Source organism: Calliphora vicina, chromosome 2, assembly GCF_958450345.1.
Source record: "Calliphora vicina chromosome 2, idCalVici1.1, whole genome shotgun sequence".
Classification (NCBI taxonomy): Eukaryota; Metazoa; Arthropoda; class Insecta; order Diptera; family Calliphoridae; genus Calliphora; species Calliphora vicina.
The window spans coordinates 6378160-6398565 of record NC_088781.1 but is presented as its reverse complement, the minus strand read 5'-3'; the positions used below and the strand labels follow the sequence as shown (position 1 = coordinate 6398565).

General features: G+C 27.5%; 3 protein-coding genes across 3 annotated transcripts in view; 2 read left to right on the top strand and 1 right to left on the bottom strand.

Moving 5' to 3' along the window:
* Positions 1 to 2053: 2053 nt before the first annotated feature.
* Positions 2054 to 5421, top strand: LOC135949820 (uncharacterized protein MAL8P1.12-like). The gene is made up of 6 exons (XM_065499257.1): positions 2054 to 2259; positions 2315 to 2735; positions 2795 to 2890; positions 2953 to 3075; positions 4831 to 5160; positions 5362 to 5421. The coding sequence occupies exons 1-6, from the start codon at positions 2054 to 2056 to the stop codon at positions 5419 to 5421; spliced, it is 1236 nt and encodes a 411-aa protein (XP_065355329.1).
* Positions 5422 to 5427: 6 nt separating this feature from the next.
* Tmlh (Trimethyllysine hydroxylase) lies at positions 5428 to 6879 on the bottom strand. The gene is made up of 2 exons (XM_065501322.1): positions 6645 to 6879; positions 5428 to 6566 (listed from the first exon to the last, which is right to left on the bottom strand). The coding sequence occupies exons 1-2, from the start codon at positions 6838 to 6840 to the stop codon at positions 5659 to 5661; spliced, it is 1104 nt and encodes a 367-aa protein (XP_065357394.1). The 5' UTR covers positions 6841 to 6879; the 3' UTR covers positions 5428 to 5658.
* Positions 6880 to 12359: 5480 nt separating this feature from the next.
* Positions 12360 to 20406, top strand: part of LOC135950030 (protein phosphatase 1L) — a 34770-nt gene continuing 26723 nt past the window's right edge. Inside the window, exon 1 of the mRNA XM_065499518.1 lies at positions 12360 to 12594. Within this exon, the coding sequence (XP_065355590.1) occupies positions 12489 to 12594 (106 nt within the window). The 5' untranslated portion in view covers positions 12360 to 12488. The remainder of the gene's footprint in view (positions 12595 to 20406) is intronic.

Here is a 20406-nt window from a genome sequence, read left to right as displayed (position 1 = left end):
TGGCTTGGTTTTCTTTGGGAGGCGTACAGATTTAAAAAGTTTTTTTTGTTGATTTTTCTGTTAAACCGTTACAGAGAGGAATTAATTTAAAATTTTTAGATTCCGAACGAATATTCGGTTACGGATTAGGCCAAAAGTCGGGATTCGACCAAAAACATAGATTATTGAATTTTATAGGAAAAGGATCTTTTGTATGTGTGACGAATCGAAAAATTTCAAAGGACTCCTTATTTAACTCTACGGTGTTTTGAGCATTTGTCTCTAAACTACACGAACGACTGCCTGTCACTTTGATAATTCTCTACCCATCTCTTCGTATACTGGGTTGGTGCTGTGCATCTTAAGGAATCCATGCTGGTGACGATCTGCCGGTATTTGACGGGTCAGCTGGGGTAGGAAAGAAATCGGTCTGTACTCGAGTCAAATATTTCAATTCCCAGATCATATTTAAAGACAGTTCTTGAATGATATTTTTAAGTGCTTCATTATTGACATTATTCATTCCATTTTAGAAAGGCACTTAAATAAAATGAATTGTAAGGTACTATTGCTTAAGAAGTCGTGAACATGACATTCACTTTAAAGTACTTCTAAATATTTTTCCTGGTACATTTTAAGAATTATATTCAAATGAAGAATATAACCTCAAATCATCATTATTGTACGATGAGTTGCTAAGTATTTTGGAATCACACTTGGCCCCAAAAAGGAATAAGTTGGTTGAGAAAAAGTCCTGGCTGATTATGTTAATTAATAGAGTTGCAACAATCCTTCTACACTTATCTTCCACCTTCCACTTTATCGCCCACTACATTGTCCTGCAAATATTGTGGAAGTTTTCGTTGCCTGGTTTTTCGAGACAAATGTTGACTCCGGGTAACTGCACTTTGGCAGTCAGTTGTTGGTTCAGCTTAAGAAGTTTGAGAAGCAGATTCATAAAAAAGATTTTGTGGATCTGCTTCATGACTTCCACCTTGATCATTACTTTCGACATCATTTCTAGGTATAACGTTTATTGTAGGATCATTCTCAACGCTTAGCTGCGTTGATGGCTGATAGATTTGTGGTGTGTCGGAGACTAGGCGATCATGTAACTTGCGAACAATACTTCTTTTCGCCGTGTCTCTCTCTGAGTGCTGCATACTTTATCATGACACCGTGTCATCCCTCTTTGTGGAGTTGGAGAGATACTGAATTGTAGACCACAACTTGCCAACTCCAGAACTCAAGTTGCAGTTCTTCAAATGATCCAACCATTTGTTCGGCTTGTTCTCATTTACCATCCTGCTGATATTGCATTTCAGTTGGTTGATCCTAGGGTCGTCAGGGTTGATACTTCGGTTGTTATCACGCTCATCTGCACTACGGATATTCTTTAGGTCGTTATATTTGGTGAGCCGCTACTCTAGTTGGAATAGAAAAAGTATTATTCTCGTTATGCCTTTGGTAGCCAAATATCTTGCCTTTTTCGATAACTGCATGAAATAAGTAAAAGTTAAATATGCATCAGTTATTCAGTGGTTTCTCAAAGATCCGAGCTATGATAAATAAATTTACTCCTCAAACAACACTGAGAAGAATCGATATTAACTTGAAATAGGCCAGATATTAGATTAATACCTAAACCATTTATTAAAGACGAAACCGTTTGTACTTTTGTAAAGAAAACCAAAGTGCAAATGATGTTTACTGTATTATTGCAATTTTGGTTGTTTTTTTATTAAAAAAATTATTGAAAACTTTTTTTTTTGAAAAAAAATTTTAAATTTCTTTTTACAAAATTCTTATTTTATCAAAAATATTGTTTATCATAATTTTTCTTAACATTTTTTGGTTTTTTTTTTTAACATATACATAAGTACATAATTGGGGAAAATATATTATTAAATATGATACAACAACTTGTTTTTATTTTTCCGTCCTGCCAGATTATGTTAATTTGTTATGTCCCATAGTGCAAATATAATTGGTTTAGCTTTCACTTAAATTCATTTACTTTAACATTAATGCCTTAAACTATGCTATGATTTGTTCCAAATAGATACTTGTGAAAATGACTAAAGAAGCTAATAAAACCAAAAAAATCACAGCTAAGAAATCAAATCTACCTTCCAATTTGGAATTCGATGCATTTCTAAAAAATCAACAAAACATCGTTATGCTGCTTAAAACCGATTTAAAATCTGTCATTAGTGCGGTACAAGATGTAGATTGTCTCACTGCCGAAAAAGACAAAAATATTCTTGAATTGGAGCAAAGGTAAATAAAAATACAAACTCTCTTGAAATCCCTTTTAAAATCAACAATTTTCCAGCATTAATCAACGTGAAGCTGAAATAAATGAACTCAAAGCTAATTTAGAACAATTACAAGAGGAAAATAAACAAATATTGTTGGAATTTAATTTGTTTAAAGAAAAATACTTTGAACTTGAAACCAACTACGATCAAACGTTGATGCAACAAATGGAAGAAACAGAAAACTTAAGGCAGCAGTTGCAAACACAACAAGCCTCAGAAAATCAACTCATACGTGACCTAACCCTTAATTGCCAGGAATTGCAACAGAAATTACAACATAATATAAAAGAGTTCATACAGTTAAATCAGCAACATAAGGAAACAGTGCAGAGTTTTGAGCAAAGCAAACTAGATTTTGAACAGCAAAAAAACTGTTTTGAATTGTATGAAAAACTTGTGAATGAGGAAAAGCAACTAAATGAAGAAAAAAATAAAGTATATTGTTTACATTTATTGAAAGATCTGTAAATCTCTATTTATATTTCAATTTCTAGCTTGATTTTGACAAACTATCCGAGGTATTAAGAGAAAAAGATGAACTAATCAAGAAGTGTATAACAGATAAAAATGCTTTGGAAAAGGAGAAAAATGTAATTAATGATGTGGCTATTTGAATACTTTGAATAATAATATTTTTTATTTTAATTTCCAGCTTATAATAGATGGTCTCAATAATAAAATATATCGCATTGAAAAGGCCTTTAGTCAGCCAACCAAAGTTGTACCACCAATGGTAACTTTGCCCCAAAAGGTGGATAACAATACTAATTCAGAAGTATGTATTTAAATAAAAGCAATTATATTCTGGTCCAACACTTACTCGTCTGCTATTCAGGTTTTAGACAGAAATGAAGAACAAAAATATAAAGTTATTAGCCATTCCGCCATTTATGCGGTTTTATAATTGCTCATTTGCTTTAACTACGTCATAACTCAAAATCCATGTTTTTGGAACTGAGTTATACAAAATATGCGCCGTTCTATAGTCTTTCATATATTTTTATCAGTTTTCAAAAATCTTTTGTTTGAGAGTGTTTTTTTTTGTTAATCATAATCAAACATTAAAGTCGGTTCTTTTTAGAAACAACTTTAAAATAAAAACCTGTTTTTAATTATTTTGAACCATAGTCAAAATTAAAGTGTGTTTTAAATTGAACCGACTTTAACTGGGTGTCACCTCAAATATTGAAAATGTTTTCATACAATATACAAAAAAAATATAGACAAGTGACACAGCTGAACAGCTGACATAGGAAATTAAAAAAAAATGTAAACTATAAAAGTAACAGCGAAATCTAAAGAGAAAAAAACAAATTGTTGTGGAAAAAATAAGATTAATATCATAATTAGGATATTTTGGTTCTAATTTTATTGATAACTATTCAATAATTGCAAAATCTCTGCCAATATCTTGTAACATAAACATTTTTGACTTTTTGTCGAACTTTTTTACTTGGTGAAGAACAGCTGATGCTGTTGTTAAACGAGTTAAAAACAGCTTCAGCTAGTTTTATATTTACAGTCGACTTTAACGTCAAAAGTATATTTTATCTTGTCTATGGTAGACCTAAAGTCCACTCTTAAGTAAAGAGAACTTTATTTCTCCTAAAATATACTTTATTTCTGACTATGATTATGTGCCCATGTTTTCTCGTATATTTGACAAGTAAAAATTTGGGTTACAGATTAGAAAGATATTCGTATCTACTATATAAATCAGGTTTTATTTCAGAAATCGCATGATTTTTTGAACATTTATTTAAGAAATAGTAAAATATCACCACTTTTTTTGAATTATGACGTTGTTGCAGCAAATGTGCGATATGTTCTGAATCGTTTTAGATAGCGAAATCGATATAGCAATGTCCGCCTGTATGTTGAAATCAACTTTCCGTAAATAACTAAATAACTTACATACATGATTCATAGATCAATAATTCTTCCGGTTCGGTTGCTATTTAAAATCGACACAATCGCCCACAAATGGCTAAGATATAAGGAAAAAACCAGGACAACCTGGACTTTTTTTTAACCTATTTTTGATCTATCCAGATGATTACTAAGTCATTAATATAGACAATATGGATATCTAATAATATATATTTCAAAGACCTTTGCAACGGCGTATATAATGCCAATGTAAGTCGGGCATACAATTGGTAAAAATATTTTTTACCCCGAATTTGTTTTTCACCAAATTTTTTTTTTGTTATAAAATTTTTTTCACAAATAAATTTAAAAAAATAAATAAAAGTTTTGCCCTAAAATTTTATTCGCTAATAAATTAAATTTTTTTAAGTTTTGAAAAAAAAAATTTTTTGGTGTTTTTATAATTATTTTGTCTTTTTAAACACGTTTTTAAACTTTGGAAAATTTTCCCGATTAGGAATCCTAATTCTGACTAAAACCTGAGTTACTCCCTCGAAGTTTTATTATGCGTTATAATTTGAAAAAAATTGTTTACGCATTAACCCCTGTTTAGTACGGGATCATATTAATGATTAAAAATATGAAATATTTCTTTATGCAGAGTTCTACTGAGAATGTGGCTGTATCTAAACCTCAAGTACGTAAGCCATTGGAAAATTTGTCTAATAATGAAAATCAAAAACCCGAACAAAATCCGTCCCAACGTAACTACAAGTTTAAACGTCCCATACAACCCACTACTAGTTCTCAGCAGACGAATGTGGTTACGAACCCGAATACAAATAATAGAAAACGACGAATTCAACCAGCCAAACCAGAAATGATAAAGAGTTATAATGAATTTTCTTTATCATCTAGCGATGAAGATGATGATGGTGACAGTAACTATAATAGTTTCTCTCAGGCTCTTTGGCGTCCAAATAATGAATGTGTAAGTAAATTTTAATTTTGTAATAACTCTTTAAAGATCGGAAACTCTGCCTTCAAACTGCTGGGGGTATGAAAACAAAAACTAATTTTGAATGTGATTTTTTTTTTATAATTTTCGTGATTTGAGTTTCCTCTCTGTGTTTTTAATTCATCTCTATGCTAAACACAAATAATATTCCAAATTGCGACCTTCTTTTTACAGTACGTTGCTGATACAGATACCTCGGAAGGTTTTGCTAAACCAAAACGTAACAAAAAGTAATTGCAATTGTTTAATTTTTAAAAATGAAAATAATATTAAATTGTTTAATTTCTTTTACTCGTTATTTCATAAAAATAATTAGTTATAGTTCTACTTCAGACGATTTGATGTTGCAAAACGTTTTATGAAGTTTATTTTTGTTATTTTATCATTTAATTTTCAATAATCTTGTTATCAAATACATATGTCTTAAAGTTTTACATTCATGTAAAAATATTATAAAAATTCACCATTTAATCAATCAATTATGCCCAATATTCTGGCTTTGCTCATATAATCAGTTCTTTGTACATAGCAACCAGTCATGGTTCTATGACCAGTATATGAATTTCGGGCATGATATACACGCCAGTTATCAAATAAGACTATAGTACCGGGCTCCAGTTTAAGGTGCCATTGATTGTCTGTACTTTGTACAATTTCCAAAAATTGGCGAAAACTTTCATAAAACTCCGACATTTCGTGTTGAGGCAAAGTATTGAATACAGCACGATCATAGATATTTAAACGTAATTGTATAATTTCCTGAGTTGTGGGATCCAGGCGAATAATTGGTGCCGAATATGTATGGTGTTGACCTTCTTCTATGTACTCGGCCGGTACATGGACTTTAGTAAGTATTTCAAATGCTTTAGGGTTACGTCTTTTCAATTCTAAAGCACAATGCAAACCATCGACAAAAAAGTTTTCGCCACCTTCACCATTAACATGTTCCAGACAGTGGAGAGCTTGTAGGCCAGCTGCATCACAAAAATATGTATTATCCGTATGTGAACCAATGTACTCTTTGGTATAGGCAGTATCAGCATGATCAGGTGCATCGGCAAAGGTATACATTTCACCAAAAAATGTCTTCATTACGGGAAACACTCTACGTATAGCCATTTCGGTCATGGTAGTATTTGCTGGCACTTCATCAATAAACACTAGGCCATAACATATCAAAGATGAAACCAATTCCTTGACACATGATTCCTGGGACACCAAATCGGTAAGTTTAAAACGTAAATGTCTCTCATTTTGTAATATTATTGGTAAATTCCATTTAGTTTTAGTAGAATGAAAATGATTACTCAATTTATTATTCTCCACTTGCACCATATATATAAAGTCCATATCGTATTGCGAAACATGGCCATCACTCCCTAGAAAGACGTACATATAAATCTATGAATGACGTGTCTATACAAAGTTCAGTACAAATTTAAAGTCATCGTACTTACATATTACTTTCAATAACTTTCCCTCATTTAAATAAGTAATTTCTTCAGCTTTAACATCCTTGGGTATGTCTAACAAATTATATTTTCTCTGTTTGGTGGCTTCGTTGTAACACTTGTTACATCTGCAATGATCTCTAAGCCAAAACTGATTAATTTGCAAATATTCATCTTTAGGATTGTATTTAATTTTTAGCATTTTTCAATGTCTTAAGCTTGACTTCTGGCAGTAAACTAATTTTGTGAGACTCTTTAAAATAATTATTAAGTAATCTTTAATAGAATGTGTATAAATATTTATTATTGTATTTAGTAAGAGCGATAAGAAATGTCTCTTTATTTGAAAATTATTTCCACAAATTTACTGATAACACAGATAGATTGGAGAGGAAACTATTGATGTATATAATTTCAACAAATGCATTTTAATTTTGTGTATTAAATAAATTATGTTTATTTAAAGATATTTCATAGAAATGCAGTACAATTACATTTTATTTTTTTTGTATAAAATGTTTATTATTATTTCTTTATTTTAAACGAAATTTATTAATTGTGTCATTGTCTTATAAAATTTAGCTGAGATGATAGATGACAAAGCAATTTAACCAAGAATGGTTTCATACATAAATACATTCATATACATACATATATATATACATATATACTATTTTTGAATATTCACATACAGAATATTTATCTATACAATACGATGATAACACATCACATCCTTCGTCGTTTTTGTTTTTAAATCGATTTCCATCACAACTATTGTTAACTAAAATATTAGTATATTCAGAATTACATAATTCAGTTTTAAACGCCGATGTTTAACCGATTTTGCTGAATTACTGCAAAGGAATCATATTTTTTACTTTTTGCTTTATGAAAGGCTTTCACTTTACTTTCATTGCAAACATTCAGATTTAGCAAAGGTTGGCTACCGACTCGAAACGTGTAAGATTTATCGGTAATACTATTTTGGATTACTTATGTATGAATTTTAGATTATTTTTTTGTGCCAATAAAATTTTCAAATATCGCAGAAATTCGAAATATGTATAGTAAACTTCATATTTAAATAATTAATTTTGTTTGAATTTGTTAAAATTCTTAAATATCTTAATTTTTAAAATATCGTAATTTCGAAATATCGTAAAATATTCAAATCAACTAATTTTAAATATAAAAATTTCAATATACATGCATATCACAAAATTAAATATCTTTTTTTTTAAATATCGTAATAAAATAATTTTTTATTTGGCAAAAATTACAAGGTATTTGTAAAACTTTTTTACCAAAAAATAGTTTACTTCTTAAATTCTCCAATTTTGAAATATCGTAAATTAGTAAATATGTACCGTAACATTTTTAAATATCGTAAATTTTTCAAATATCATTTCAGATTTAGTTTGTACTTTTTTATTTGAAATTTTTTAAAATTTTATATTTTAAGTTTTACGATTTCAAAATTTTTTTGGTTGGAAAAATGTAATTTTTGTTACAACAAACTCAAAAAAATAAATTCCACCAAAAGTTGAATTTTTAACAAACTATAACCAAGTGTAAAAAAATCAGAGTGTAATTTTTTTATTTTTCCAATTTTCCAACCAAACAAATTTTGAAATCGTAAAACTTAAAATTTTAAAAAATTTCAAATAAAAATGTAAAAACTAAATTTTTAAAAATAAAAATCAAATCCAAAAATTTCAGATTTTCAAATATCGTATCTTCTGTAAATATTCAATATTTTCAAATATAGTAAATATTAAAAATATCGTAAAAAATAAAAAAATATATATTTTAACAAAACTAGCTTTTAATCTTTATATTAAAATATACTTAAGTGAATGGTATTATCAGGCTTGCCACAGAATTCAACATTTTTAATATTTTTTTTAAATGTATTACTGAAAAAATTATATGACAAAACTATTTTTTATTTGGTGATTAAAAAATATGTTGACCCATTGTAGGTCCAACTTATTATAGCTTTATATACTCCGTTGCAAAGGTCTTTAAAATATCTATCATTAGATATCCATATTGTCTATATTAATGGCTTAGTAATCCATATATAGATCAGAAATAGGTACAAATCGAGGTTGTCCTGGTTTTTCCATATATCTCAGCCATTTGTGGGCCGATTTTCTCGATTTTAAATAGCAACCGAACCGGGTCTATAGCAGATATATTGATGGTTTCAACATGGAAACGGGCATGACTAACTATACGATTTATTGACTGATAGATGTAAGAAATTGTAAATAAAATTGAGTATGATAAAAAGATAATAAACATTGGACTACAAATCTGCAAACGTTCTGAATTATTACAAAAATATACGAATAAATGTGGTTCGACATAACGAATGTTTCAGTTTAACGAAAAGGACTGGCATTATATCATTCGTTATACTGAAAAAAACAAAAACATTTTACCCCCAAAAAGGGTATATACATAAGTTAAAGGGTATTAAGATTCGAAATAAAAAATTGATTATTATTAATTGTGAATTAAACTTTGGTTAATGTATGGCTATGAAAAATTTTTGCATACATTTTCATTAAGTAGTGTTACAATGCTATAGAGTACATAAAAAACAATGTTTGAAATGTAAAAAAATATTCGTTACTACATTATTATATACATACTATGTATACCAGCGCAATTTCGCCCTTATTTATAATGGCAACTACAATTTAGTTCATCTCTATAGAAACATAAATGGGTTAATCAAGTTCTTTGGCAAAAACATTAAAACCCCAGTAGTTTATTGACTCTCTTTTTATCGCTCAAAAGAAGGTAAATTTTATGAAGCTTTTGTTTGTAACAATCTAACTGAAAAAAACGCGCAAAAATTGTAATCAAATACGAAAAAGAAAAGCTAAACAATATTATAAACTTATTTCATTTAAAAAAGAGCCCCAAACATTTATCATAAATTTTTTATTCACGAAGCTCAATTGTTACTTTAGTATAAGTAATTGATTTTAAACATTAAATAATACAATACTACTACGAGTATTATTTAGGTAGTAAAATAAAACAGATATGAAGAATTTTCTCTAGACTATTTAGATACTAATGCAAAAATTGAATGTACTAGTATGATGTAGAACGAGAGAGAATATCTAGACTAAAGAGACTTAGAGAAATGTGCAAAATGGTTTCTCACTGTACAAAATAGAATGTACGCTGTATTATAATGTTTGTGTTAATGTACAATATTGTAGTATAATTGTGTTAAAATGTTAAATGTTAAAATGTTTACAAAACTATGTATAAGACATTACAAGTTAGTATGCCAGTGAGCATGTACTAAGGGGTTTTTTTTAGTATTACATTACGTATACGCCTCAGTGCTCTATTTTTTTTTTTTTTTTATTTATTATACAAAAAAAAAAAAAATAGAGCACTGAGGCGTATACGTAATGTAATACTAAAAAAAACCCCTTAGTACATGCTCACTGGCATACTAACTTGTAATGTCTTATACATAGTTTTGTAAACATTCTCCTCTACGTTTTCATGAACCAATAATTACACTATGGGTTGAAATGAATACATTTTTTTCAAAAAAAAAAAATATTTGGTTAATTTTATATTTTCAATTCTACAACATTTCCAATTGTATTTCAGAAATTTCTAATTATATTTCAGAATTTTCAAATTGAATTTCAGAATATTCCAATTGTATATCAGAAATTTCCAATTGTATTTCAGAATTTTCCAATTGCATTTCTGAAAATTATAATAACAATACTTAACAATGGAAATTTCTAAAATACAAATAGAAATTTTTGAAAAACAATTGGAAAATTCTAAAATACAATTAAATTTTTTTAAGTATAAATTAAAAATTCTGAAATACAAATAAAAATTTCTGAAATACAATTAGAAAATTCTGAAATATAAATCGAAAATTCGGAAATATAATTGGAATATTCTGAAATTCAATTAAAAAATACTGAAATATAATTAGAAATTTCTGAAATATAAATGGAAAATTCTGAAATATAATTGGAATACACTCAGGTCTCGTTTTATGCGATAGATGCGTTCCAAAACAAATCGCATAAATTGAATTCGAATAAAACGATACTCTAGCTTCATATAAAAACTAATGATTCGTTCCAAAATTCTGAAAAACCGCATAAATTCAGATTTTAATTAAAAAATCAATACAAAATCGCATAAAAAATCAACAAAAATATATTTATTTCATTTATTAAAACAATAAAAACAAAACACGTTCAAAAAAAAAATAAACAAAAATATAATATTAATTCATTAATTACAGGAAAACAGAAAATGATCCAAAAAATAAGCTAAAACATTTTTTAAGGAAACTCTGTAAATATGTATGATTTTTTGGAATTGGTCCAACGTCACTTTCATCTCTAGATAATATAATCATATGGTAACATATCATTTTCATCATTAGAATTTATATCGTGAATAGGGGACGAGATAAAGGATTTTTTAGGGGCTTCAATTGTTTCTTTTCTTGCAAAATAATTTGTCATCAAACATTGCAATTAATTTTTAAGTAGCTTTGCAACTCTTGATATCCAGTCCGCGTTGAATCTTTAATGCTCTTTCCGTATATGGATCCATATTAGGAATAAATATTTTGTAAAATAAAATAAAATATAACGATTATATCAGTATGCAATCTTGGTTTAATTTAAAAACATTAAAAAAGCTTTAAAAAACATCTAAAATTTCAAAATCTGTTAAAATTCTAAAAAAAAATCTTTAATTTAAAAATCGCAAAAATTTGAATTCGCATAAAACGAAACCTGAGTGTATTTTGAAATACAATTAGAAATTTCTGAAATACGATTGGAAATGGTGTAGAATAGAAAATATAAAATTAACCAAATTTTTTTTGTAAAAATTCATTTCAATTGGAATTTTCCGAAATACAATTAGAAACTTTTGAAATACAATTGGAAATGGTGTAATGCAAAATTACCCTTTGCTAGATTCATGAATTTATATTATGGTTCCTAATTTTCCGGTCTTTTTTCATATTAACAAGTAAGAGTGCTATATTTGGACATAACTGTATCAATTTCCAACCCATAGTGTCAAAGCAAAAATCGTTTTTTTCTTCAACACTTAGTAGAGTGTAGGAAAACACTCAAAATTAAGTGGGAGAATTTGAGTCTAACACTAAATTTGCAGGCAGTGGGTTTTCAAAGGTGTTTAGTATAGTGCACTTGCTCGTATTTATTGTTGTCATTCAAAATTAAATAAATAAAAATAATAAAAAAAACAAAGAAAGAACAACAAGAAAAAAAAAGAATATTTTATTTATTTGTATACGATAAACTATATTATTTTTTTATCATTGTATTTCTGCGCTCTTTTGTTGGTTTTCTTTATTTTAACATTCTATGCATTTCTTTTACAAATTAAAAAACCTAAAACGAGATATTTTCAGGAATATATTTTTCAGTTGTTTTTCACAAATTCTATAAATTAGCAAATAAAAAATATATTCTGCAGTGCAGTGAAAGAAAATAAAAAATTAATTTAAAAAAAATAAAATACAAAATTCAAGGATTATTACAGCAATGAACTTGACAATCAGTAGTGCAAAATGTTAATATACATAACAATAAAATAAAGAAAACAAAATCAAATTATTATCATAAATAATTAACAAATTAATACAACTAGTGAGTGTAATTATATTTAAAAAAAATAATGTTTTATTAAAATAACTGCTACCATGAAGATGCAAAATCCCTTGACATTAAATGACGTTTCAATGTTAAACGTCAGTTCAATTAACTTTTTGACAATTTGTAATTATGTTTAACCAACAACAATATGATGCATACTAATAATAATAATATTAGCTGTACTACTACTACTCATCATCATACTCAAACGTTATTTATTCGTTCCCTTAAACGTTCTATTAGTTTTAATTCAGGTAATTATTATTGTACAAAAAAATAATTTCGACTTTATTTTACTATCATTATTAATTATTTCTTCATTTGTCGCATAATTTTATTAAATTGTAACCGCTGTCAGTTATCAATTTGCTTTTATTTGTTCATTATTATATGATTTTTTATTCATTTAATTAAATTTTATTGCCAAAATTCATAATAATACAAATACAAATGCGCATTTATATCTTTATTATCAGTATTTCTATACAAATAATAATAATAATAAATAAATAATAAAACATAGAGACGACCTGATTGATGACGTTTTTTTTTCGTAAATGTTTGCCTGAATTGTCATAGAGAGATCTTTATCATATGATTCTTTTGTGTGTTGTGTGTTTTTATTTAATATTACAGACATTTTTGAACATTATAAACATTATATTTTGTACATTATTATTTTACTGTGACCATACGTACAGTTTGTATTCAAACACAAAATATAATAGGGACCGACCGCATCTCATAATTTTGTGGTGAAATATTAGTTTTTTTTTCAAATAATATTAAAGGTATTCACGTCATCATTCTCAATCAAGCTTGGCTACCTATTCGAAATGTTAAAAAGGAATCGGTAATGCTAATTCGGATTAGTTCAATAACGGATATTTAGCGGTAACGATATTTTGGCTTATTTCGGTAACTGTATTTTTAACGGTAACGGTATTATATATTTCGATAACGGTATTTTAATGAATACGAAGTTTTTGGTGCAAAAATGTAAATTAAGGTGACAAATGTGGTTTGTATTACGAGAGTAGGTCAATAAGTCCATGAATTTTGGAATTTCCCGCCTCTTAACTGAAAGTGCAACACTGCTCCTGTCAACAGGCATCTGTCAGTTGGCTCCTGTCAAAATTTGAACAAGCTGCGTCATTTAATTTGTGTTTTGACAGGCATTGATAGCAGACTACCACGGGACTTGAAGAGAAAATGGAAAAAAGTGAATTTTATTTCAATCACTCATACCATGGCTAAGCTTTATAAATACTATGCTAACTCTGTACCATCAATTTCAATGGTAAAAAAGTGGTTTACTGAATTATTTTGTGGCCATTCAAGCACGGTAGATGCTGAACATTCTAGACGCCCAGCAGAGGTATCTATACCCGAGACAATTGAACGATCGGAGATTGTAAGTGCGATTGTCGATGCCATAGGCATCTCATAAGACTCAGTGGTTTAAATTTTTAATGATCACTTGGGTATGAGAAAGCTTTCCGCAAGATGGCTGCACAAACGCAATCGTGTGACAACTTTGCAGGAGTGTTTAACATTTCTCAACCGCAATATGAGTTTTTGCGCCGTTTCGAAACCGTGGATCCACCAGAATCAAAACAGTGGGTTTCTCAGGCTGAATCCGTTCCAAAGAAGAGGAAGGTTAGTTTATCAGCCAATGGCTACTGTTTTTTGGAATGCACGCTGTATAATCCACTTTGACTAACTTCAAAAGGGTAAAACAGTCAATGGCGAATATTATTACCAACTTATTGAGTCGATTTAATGAGGATTTGAAAAAGGATTTCTCCAGAACAATGCAAGGGGCACACATGTGCAGTTTTCATGGCAAAAAGCCATTAATTAGGCCACGAATTGCTCTCTCATCTGCCCTATTCTCCGGATTTAGCCCCAAATGACTATTCCAAACATGAAGAAATGGCTCGTCGGAAAGAGATATGATTCCAACGATGAAATCATCTCACAAACAAATGCCTATTTTTATGACCTTGAAAGGGACAGAAAAATTGAAGAAACGTTAAACAAAGTGTATAAAACTCAAAGGACACTATGTTGAAAAATAAAAAGATTTTTTATCCAAAAACCTGTGTTTCATTCCTCGCCCTCTTACATTTTAACTTCTGTAGATTTCAATTAAATCGATTATTAAAATGGATATTTCCGCAATTTAGAGTTAATTCCAGAATAACGGTAATTGCAGTTATTTCTGTAACGGTAGTCGATTTTAGGGGTAACCCATATAAGATTCGGCATATAAAAATATAACTCAATTACTTTTTTCACATCAGTTTTTCTCTTTCAATCTAAGTTTAGCCTGTTATCTAACAGTGCTAATTGGTTATACTGATATTTTAATAACCAGTTTTTAATTGCTAATTACTAAATGCGTTTATTGATCTAATCGTTAGAAAAATTTAATTATAATAACTGTTTTTTTATTTTGTTTGCAGACTTGATCAATATTTTATACTAAAGAGTAAAAAAATACAAAAAACACTTACAAGTTCAAGGTTATTATACAAATTGTATTTGCATAACCAATAACAACAAATTTAATTGAAACCACAAACAAAAAAATATTATATTTTTTTTTTAGACAGAAATGACATTCAAACTCAGACACTTATAATATGCATGTTTAAACAAACTTACAATCAAGGGCTCGAAAGAATTAATTCTTTCGGGTTTTAAAATTTAATTAAAACTTCATTCACTTGAAGTTATTCCATTTATTTGTATACCCTTTATCATGAGTGGCAAGTGTAAATATAAGTTTGTCATTTCGTTTATAATTTCTACATTTTTCATTTGCGACCCCACAAAGTGTATATATTCTGGATCGTTATAGATAGCGGAGTCGATATAGCCATGTCTGTCTGTCTGCCTGTATGTTGAAATCAACTTTCCGTAGCCCCCAAATAACTTACATACATTATTCATACATCAATAGATTTAAGTCGGACTATAATGATTTTCATGATCCTAAAAAAATCAAAAAATTCGCGGGTGTTTACTCACTTTTGAGACCTATAACACCATAGTAAGTCGGACCTACAATGGGTCAAAATCGGTAAAAATATTTTTTAACCCGAATTTTTTTTTCACCAAAAGAATTTTTTTGTCATAAAATTATTTTCACTAAAAATAAAATTTTTTTTTAAAAAAATTAAAAAAAATAAAAAAAATTTTGCCATAATTTTTTTTTCATTAATAAATTAAAAAAAAATGTTTTTGTTTACCTAAAAATATTAAACATTTTTATTTTAAACTATAATTTGGTGAAGGGTATATAGTAGAGTATTCAATTAATCGGGTTTCTGGTTTAATCGGTTAATCGAGCAAATAATTAATCGGGGTTAAGATTTAATCGGTTAATAATCGGTTAAATTTAAATTAATCGATTAACCGAATAATTTCTGTTTAAATTTTAAACTGAAAATATATCCGCGAATTTTCTGTACTTAAATACAAAATAGACAAAACATAGCAATTCAACCAAAAACCTAATTAATTTTCTTTAGTTTTAATAAAACTCGACTTGGAAAAAACTCTCTCGCTGTTTGTAGATGTTAGTGAAATATCTCAATTATTTTTTTAGTTTTTTTCTAACCATATAAAATCTCCATTATACCATTGAAGTCCTTTTTGGATTTTTTAGATTTTAAATACTTTTACTAATTTCGATATTTCTGATAAAAACTTATTTCCGTAGTGTCTCCAGTTTCGTATATTATCATGTTCACAACCGACAAATACATGTAAATTAAATATGTCAGTTTTTATACTCACTAAAGGTATTTATAGACGGCAATACTGAGTATTACCACTTTTCAAATTGAAAATATTATTGAAATCATTCGGTATGTCAAGAAATCGTTTCGAAAAAACATTTCTTGTTTATACGATAGTATTACAAATATTTAGAATTTGAAAATCCGAATACATCATTGTAAGCAAATTCCATTTGAAAATATATTTTCATTGTTTTTCTCTTAAATTTTTCCAATTATTGCAAAAATTCAATTTTTTGAGTAAAAACGATTTTTCTGAAAAAATGTGAACAATTTTTTTCTAAAAAGAGTCACATTTCGAATTAAAATCATAAAGTAAAACAAATTTTATCAACAAAATAGTATCAACTCAAAATACAACCAAATTAAAATAAAACAATTTGATTATTTTTAACTTTTTTATAAATATATACGATGTATTTCTATTTCAACTTTTGTATTAACTCAAAGTAATACCTTTTGTTGATCAAGTGCGATATCCGATATACATATATGAAAATAAAAAGTTTTTGAATTCTTTTAAACAAATTTTGAATACTGACCGTAAATAAAAAAATCATTTGTATTTTTTGAAAATCTAATCAAATTTTGTTTTGACGATGAAATTGTAGTATGATACTTGAGTTTTTGACAAATATTAATACTCAGTATTGCCGTCTATAAATACCTTAAACATGATTCTTGGATGTTCGAACAAATATGTAATTCTACTTTGATATTTGAATTAAAATGGAAAAATAAATACAAAAAAATTGTTTAAAGTGCAAAAAAAATAAATTTCGGTTAATCGGTTAATCGACACAAATTAATCGGTTTATTTGTTATTTGAAAATCGCCAATTTTGAATTATTCGAACAGTTAACCGACAAAAATTAATCGGTTAACCGATTAACGGTTAACCGATTGAATTCCCTAGTATATAGCACTCTTATTTGTTTGGAATGTATTTATGTTTGAATTTCGAAATTTTTTTAATCTGATTTAAGATTTTAGGGAATTATATATTTCAAAGAGATTGTATTTCAAAAATGGAACTCAAAAAAATGTTCAGCCTAACTACAAAGGCCTTAAAGTCATTTTAAGTCCATAAAATTTACTATTATTTTAAATTTCGTACCATAAAACAAATTTCAAATATAATTTAAAATGTTTTTGACATAGAGAATTATACATAGAGACGAGACACTCTGATTTGTCAAACAAAAATACAACAAATAATATTTCTGATACAACAACAAAATACATTGACTAGCAAATATTTTGTTGTTGCAAGAGATAAGTTTTTGACCATTGTAGAATAAGCAAGGTACAATTATTAGGAAGTATGTTCTCAATTATACATTCCCTATAACGTCAAACAAAAGAAAATTAAAAAATATAAAAAGGAAATGCCAAAAAAAATAATTGAATTAAAATTTTTATTACAAAAATTTACTAACAATTGAAGAAAAACTATATTTTTTTAATAAGTGTTTATAATTTCAGTTAAAACGTAACAAATTTAAAAATATCGCGGTAACAAATTAAAAAAAGTTAAGTGATTAAATACATAGTTTGACGTTTTAGGGGTGAACATTGGAAACTCTCTCTAATAATTGTACCTGGTAACTGATTGTACCATGGTTTTTGACAACAGACTTAGGTTTTTGACAATTCCGTCTCGTCTTTATGTTACCCTATGGTTTTTGATTTGAAATTTTTGTTTTTTTTTTTAATTTTTTGAAACATTCATTGAAAAATATTTTCAATTATTTAAATGTATAAAAAAGTTCAAATAAAAACAAAAGTTCTATTTTAAAATTAAGTCGACTTTAACAAAAATTAACTTTAAAATTTCTTTCATAGTTAGGGTGTTTTAGTTTTCGAAAAAAATTTTGAGTTTTGTTATTTAAAGTTTCAATTCCAAATTTTTTTTTCTTCAAATATTTAGGAAAATTTAGTATGTAATTCAATTCTAAGAAATTATCAATATAAAGTTCAATTTACCATTTCATGTTAAAAGGCTTTAATTTACAGACTTTGTTAAAGTAATTGTAACCAAACGAATCTTATAGCTTAAGGTTATTGAGCCAATTAAATAAATGTGTATATTTGTATTAACACACGTGTGTTTATTTTAATATGTACTACAAAGTATATCACATAATTAGGAAAAATATCACAACAATTGTTCTGAGTAAATCACAAAACCTTAGTGACTTAAGGTCATGCCAGAGTAACAAATAGTACGTATAGCAAGTATTTAGGTCATTAAAAAAATATGGCAGAGGAGAAATATTTTATTTGATTTTATACACCTTTGGGAAAGTGATTAATATAATTACTTGGTTGGGACAGAACTATACATTCAAGCTTCACACGTATTAAGTTTATCCCGTTAAATATTTTAATGCTTAAGAATCAGTTTTAAATAAAACGAATAAAAATTATACGAATAATTGAGAAAAAAAAAATATTTTTTATTCGAATAAATTATAATATTTTTAAATTTAAAATAAAATAGAATATATTAGTAATTTTGTTTTTTTACTCATTACGAATAATTGAGAAAATTTTAAAAATGTATAACTCGTTCGAATAACTAAAAAATTATAAACTTTTTTTATTCGATTAAAATAAGTCTCGAATAATTGACAATCCTAACATATAAAAACTTCGCCATTTTCAAAAAATCGCAATATCTTGCCTATTTTTTTTATTCAGTTAATGCTAAATTTTCAATCCTACGAATGGTGTGTTTATTAAAAACATATTTAGAACAGATTTAAATAGATTAAATTTTTAATTAATGCAAAACATATGTGTATTTGGGCTTTATTGCTTCATTAAATTTTTAATAAACCATAAACTGGAACAACAATTATCACAGCAATTGCTTTACAACACAAATATATATTTAATACATTTTAATCGATTAGGGGTGGTACGATTCTAATTTTGTTATTACTTTAAAGCAGGTGCGTAACCTGTGAGGGAAATTACAGAACCCCCTTCTTCCCAAACAAAACCGACTAAAATGGAAAAAATTAAATAGAATTTTTATTTATTTCTCCCACCCAAATGGATTCGCGATTGACTTAAAGTAATAGGTTTGTTAATAATAGTGGATTTTAATTAATAACTATTAGGAGTGTTAAATTACTATATATAGTAGGACACAGAGTTTTGTTTATCTGGTTGTCACGATTTGATTCATTTTATATTTTCTATTTCTATTAAATATCATTGGTAAATTTGACCTTGCTAGATTATGCATTTAAATAACAAAGTTTTTTTCATATAGTTCGATCCAATTTTTTGAACTCATAATTTAGCTTTTAGCAAAAACTGATTGTGCGATTTTGTCCATTTTCAATATCAAACATTTCTGATCAACAGAGAATATATCGTGAACAATTTTGAATATAATTTTAATTCAAATGTGGGTTGTTCATACGGAAGGTGATTCTGAGTAAATCGGTAGAATTTAATATTTTTGGCTGTTACAAACATCCGCACAAACGCATAATACCCTCCCCACTATGGTGGTGTAGGGTATAAACACGCGATTTTAACATAAACGCGCTCTAATTATTTAGATGTTAATTTTGCGTCAGATTTTATCATGTTGATAAATCCAACCTAATCTTCTATACATTGCTTGCACAGAGGGTTAAACAAAACAATTGTTATTTTGTGACAATTTCAAACTTATTGATTTCAATATTTAGTCAGCCAGTTCTTATTTGTTTGTAATTGGAATTAAGTAAATATTTCCTTCCATTTATGTCAGGTGCTGACAAACTATTGCGTTTGTTGGATATGTTGGACTATAATGGAAAAAAATGAATCAATAAAAGCTAATTAATTTATTTATTCGATAAACTAAATGTTTACTAAAGGTTTATTTAATTCTTACTACAATACATAAAAGGTAAATGGAACAAATGTATAAAATAAATGCTTCCATGTCTGTCGCACAGTGAGGAATTTAATAAATATCAATAAATCTTTCGATTTAGAAATAGTATATTTTTTACATTATTTATTGAATCTAGCTTAAATCATGTGGATTCGAACAGAACTCCAAAATAGGTGATTGAAAATCCACGAATACCTCGATTTTTTACCTTAGTCTGGATTACTAAACAACTCGATTTACCTGACAGAGTATGTGATAAATTTTGATTTCAAGAATACAAGTAAGAGTACTGAGGCGAATAAATTGGGGGAAAAAATGTTGGTGAAAAATCACGGTAGTCGCGGTTTTTTATTTCT